The following is a 3,480-nucleotide window of genomic DNA, read 5'->3' as shown; positions in this document are numbered from 1 at the left end:
AGCCAAACCTCGGGCAGCCCCGCCGAGCATCCCCGCGACGATGAGGAGGACGTGGACCAGCTCTTCGGAGCCCACGGAGCGACGCCCGCCGAGCAGCCGGCCAAGAGCCAAGCGCCCGAGGAGCTGGTGGACCCCGAGGGCTACGAGTCGGACGATTGCAGTGAGTTGCTAAGTTTCCGTGGGAGTTGGCCCCGGTGCTGAGGGTGTGGGTGGGTGTCTAGGGCTGGTTGTCCATCCTGGGGAAGCCTTCCAGCCGTGGGATCGCAGCGCAGCGGTGAGGAGCCCAGAGGTGATGCTCGGGGCGGAGGGGGCCCTGGGAGTGTCCGTGCCGCAGCCAGGCTGGATGCTGAACCCAAAGTAGGGAAGTCTCCCAAGAGCCACCAGTTGCTGTCGTGCTTGGTGCACTTCTCTGCCTCCGTCCCTGCTCGGCTCCGTGCCTCCAGCCCTCCGGATGGGCTCAGAGCCTTTTAATCCGGCTGGGCGGCGCAGGCTGCTCCAGCCACGCTGCTGATGAGCTGGCCGTGGGCTCCGGCATCGCCCGGCTGCACAGCGGGGAGATCTGTCGGCAATGAGAGCTCTGCGCTCTCCCTCGGCAAACTCTGGCGTGTCATCCCTCCGCTGCTCACCGAGAGCCAGGGGGGCCTTTGGAGCAGAGGGCTTTGGCCGTGGTGGATGCAGGTGTTTGCAGCAAGGGTTAACCCCTCCCCACCCAAAACGTCCTTCCCAGCCGGCGCCTGGAGCTGCACGGCAGCGCTGCCTGGCCCTGGGCCCCCGGGATCACCCCATTTCCCTCGGAGTCGCAGAAACGCCGAGGGCTCGGTCCAGCCCAGCCTTCGGGGGACACATCCTGCGAGGGGATGCAAAGTTTGGAGCCGGGAGATGCCGGGGAGAAGGGGGCGGCTGCTGCGTGCTCGTCCTGGGGGAAGGGGAGGCTGAGCCGCGCAGGGCCCAGCGCCCCGGTGGCTTTCCCTTGGCACAATGTCACAGCCCTGCCTCGGCATCGCTGCCGGCCTCTGGGCTGCTGCCATTTATCCCGTTTACACCCCGGAGTGTGACCCCGAAGGGCTGCTCTGCCCCAGGGTGGCACGGCTGTGCCCCTCTGTGAGAGAGAGGCTGGTGCTGGGTGCCAGCCCCAAACTGGCACACGCTCTCTGTCCCCGTGCTGGTGTCGGGGTCACGGCTCCGTGGAGAGGCGACAGCTCTGGCGCTGCCAGGGAGAACATCTCTGCTAAGCCGCGTTTGTCCCAGCCGGGCACTTCACGGGGACTTTAACCGGCTTTGGGTCATTAGCTGCTCTAATTATCCCGTCGTCTTTGCTCAGCGTGGCAGTGGGAACGGGGAGAAACCGGGCTGCAGGGCCAGGGGGGAGTGTGGCACTGGTGGCCCAGAGTGCAGCGTTCTCTTGGGGTGACTGGCAGGGAAATTGCCCAGGGCTCTGCATTCTGCATTTATCCCTTGGCAGTGCTGGGTGCTGGATCCTCGTGCTGGAAGCTGGATCCTGGGTGCTGGATTTTGAATGCTGGATCCTGGATGCTGGGTTCTGGATGCTGGGTGCTGGATCCTGGGTGCTGGAAGCAGCCTGGCTCCGCGCCGTGTCTCGTGCGGGTGTTTCTCTCACCCAGGCTGGTGTTAGGAAGTGTTCCCTGCAGCGTAACAGGTGTCAGGCAAAACTGCTGAGGCTGTTTTGCCACAGGTGCCGTGGGGTTTTGGCTGGCGAAGGCACAGCGGCGCCAGGAGCAGAGCAGGGAGGTGGCACTGCTGGTGTCACATCTCTGGGGACAGCACGGGGTGGCCCAGACAGCCTGAGGACACTGGCTGGCATGGATGTGCAGGATGGGACTGTCACTCCCCCGTGTTTAGCAGCCAAGTTGTAAATCCAGGCAAGAGCTGGGAGCAGGGAGGGGATCCTGCAGCCTGACTGGAGCCATCCGCCATCAGCTGGGGAGTGTGTGGAGCTCCCCCACATCTCTGGAGGGTGATTCAGGGCTGCTGCATTAGTCACCTGCACTAAATTTCCCCTGGAGAACCTGTCTGTGCCTGCACTGGGGTGGCAGTGCTGTCAGTGCCCTTGGGGGGCGCAGGGGGTCTCTGGGGATGGAGGTGTCAGAGCTGCATGCAGCACCCATAAATCGAGGTTTTGCCAGTCACATCCTCAGAAATGCTCCCAGCCCCGGAGAGGTGCAGGGGGAGGGATTTTGGTGGCAGGATCCATCAGGAGGAGGAGGAGGATTGAATGTCTCCCCCCTGTTTGTCCCACCTGCCTGTGGGTTTCCCTCCTCCAGCCAGGGTGGCAGGAGGAGAGCTGCCCCTGCCTGGAGAAATGCAGCAATTGTCTGGGTTTCCCCAGGCTCCTTCCTGCCTGCAGTTACTGCTCCAGCCTGGGCGTTCTGGGGTTTTTCCAGCAGCACCTGAGCTGCCATCCCAGCCCCAGTTCCAGAATCCCAGCAGGGCAGGGTGGGTCCTGCCTGGCCCTGCTGCAGCTCACCTGGGCTGGCTGGCTGCACCCTGTTCTTTAATCCTTTGCTGAGCTGTGCTCCAAACCCCACCAGCAAAGCCTGTAGTGCCTGTGGAGCCCGTGGGAGCTGCAGTGCCTGCTGCCACCCCAGCAGGGTGGCCTGACCCAGGTGTGGCACCTGCAGGGAGCAGGGATGTGGCAGGGGCGGTGTGAGGGCCTGCAGGGAATTGGTGCTTTGGAAAACTGGGGACCCCCAGGCTGAGGGAAGCAGGTGGAATCCTCCCAGAGATGGGCAGGGACCTGGCTGAGGTGGGAGGACAGCTGGGCACAGCCATGGGAGGCTCAGGTTTGTGGGTCTGGACACCTCTCCAGCAGCCTGTGGAATGCAGCGAGTGGCAGGGGGCAGGCAGGGAACCAGCACAGCAGAAAATGAGTGGAGGCATCTGGGCTGGCTCTGGGATCACTGGGAATTTCATGGAGCCAGCTCTTCCCTGCCAGCAGTGCTGCTGTGAGGGTTTGCAGGGCTGTGGTGGGCACCCCTGGGAGACCCTGGCACAGGGACTCAGCTCTGCCCTGGCAAAGCAGGACTGTTCCTGCAGTGGGTTTGTCCCCAACAGAGCTGCTGAGGAGGTGGAAGGAATGAGGCAGGAGAAGAGGGAAGTGTGTATTTGCTGCAGAAGGATGGTTTGGTGCTGTTGGACCAGAGTCTGCTGTGAGCTGAGAGGACCTGGCAGGAGTCTGGGAGGGGGAATTGGCTCCTGCTTCTTGAGACACCTGGCTGTCACCTCATTTTTGGCTCCCCTGTGACAGCAGCAGCTCCCTGGGGTCCCCAGCCCCTGGGGATGCTCCCCACCCAGCCGGGCAGCACAGTGCCAGGGAAACTTGGTTTGCAGGGAAAAGAAGCAAATGCCAGCTAGATGGCAATGTGCCACCTGCGAGGAGCTGCTCTCGCCTCCCATCTCCACGGATTCCACCCAAATGCTGCTGCCCCTCCACTGCCTGCACCTTCCCCTCCACAGCACCAG

At 63.4% G+C, this 3,480-nt stretch overlaps 1 protein-coding gene across 1 annotated transcript in view; it reads left to right on the top strand.

Moving 5' to 3' along the window:
- The window catches only part of DOC2B (double C2 domain beta), a 32,608-nt gene that overhangs the window by 2,212 nt on the left and 26,916 nt on the right, over window positions 1-3,480 (top strand). Inside the window, exon 2 of the mRNA XM_031059777.1 lies at window positions 3-160. Within this exon, the coding sequence (XP_030915637.1) occupies window positions 3-160 (158 nt within the window). The remainder of the gene's footprint in view (window positions 1-2; window positions 161-3,480) is intronic.

The sequence above is a fragment of the Geospiza fortis genome, unplaced genomic scaffold (assembly GCF_000277835.1).
Source record: "Geospiza fortis unplaced genomic scaffold, GeoFor_1.0 scaffold538, whole genome shotgun sequence".
Lineage (NCBI taxonomy): Eukaryota > Metazoa > Chordata > Aves > Passeriformes > Thraupidae > Geospiza > Geospiza fortis.
Note: the sequence above shows the minus strand (reverse complement) of the source record. Positions and strands in the feature narration are given on the sequence as shown.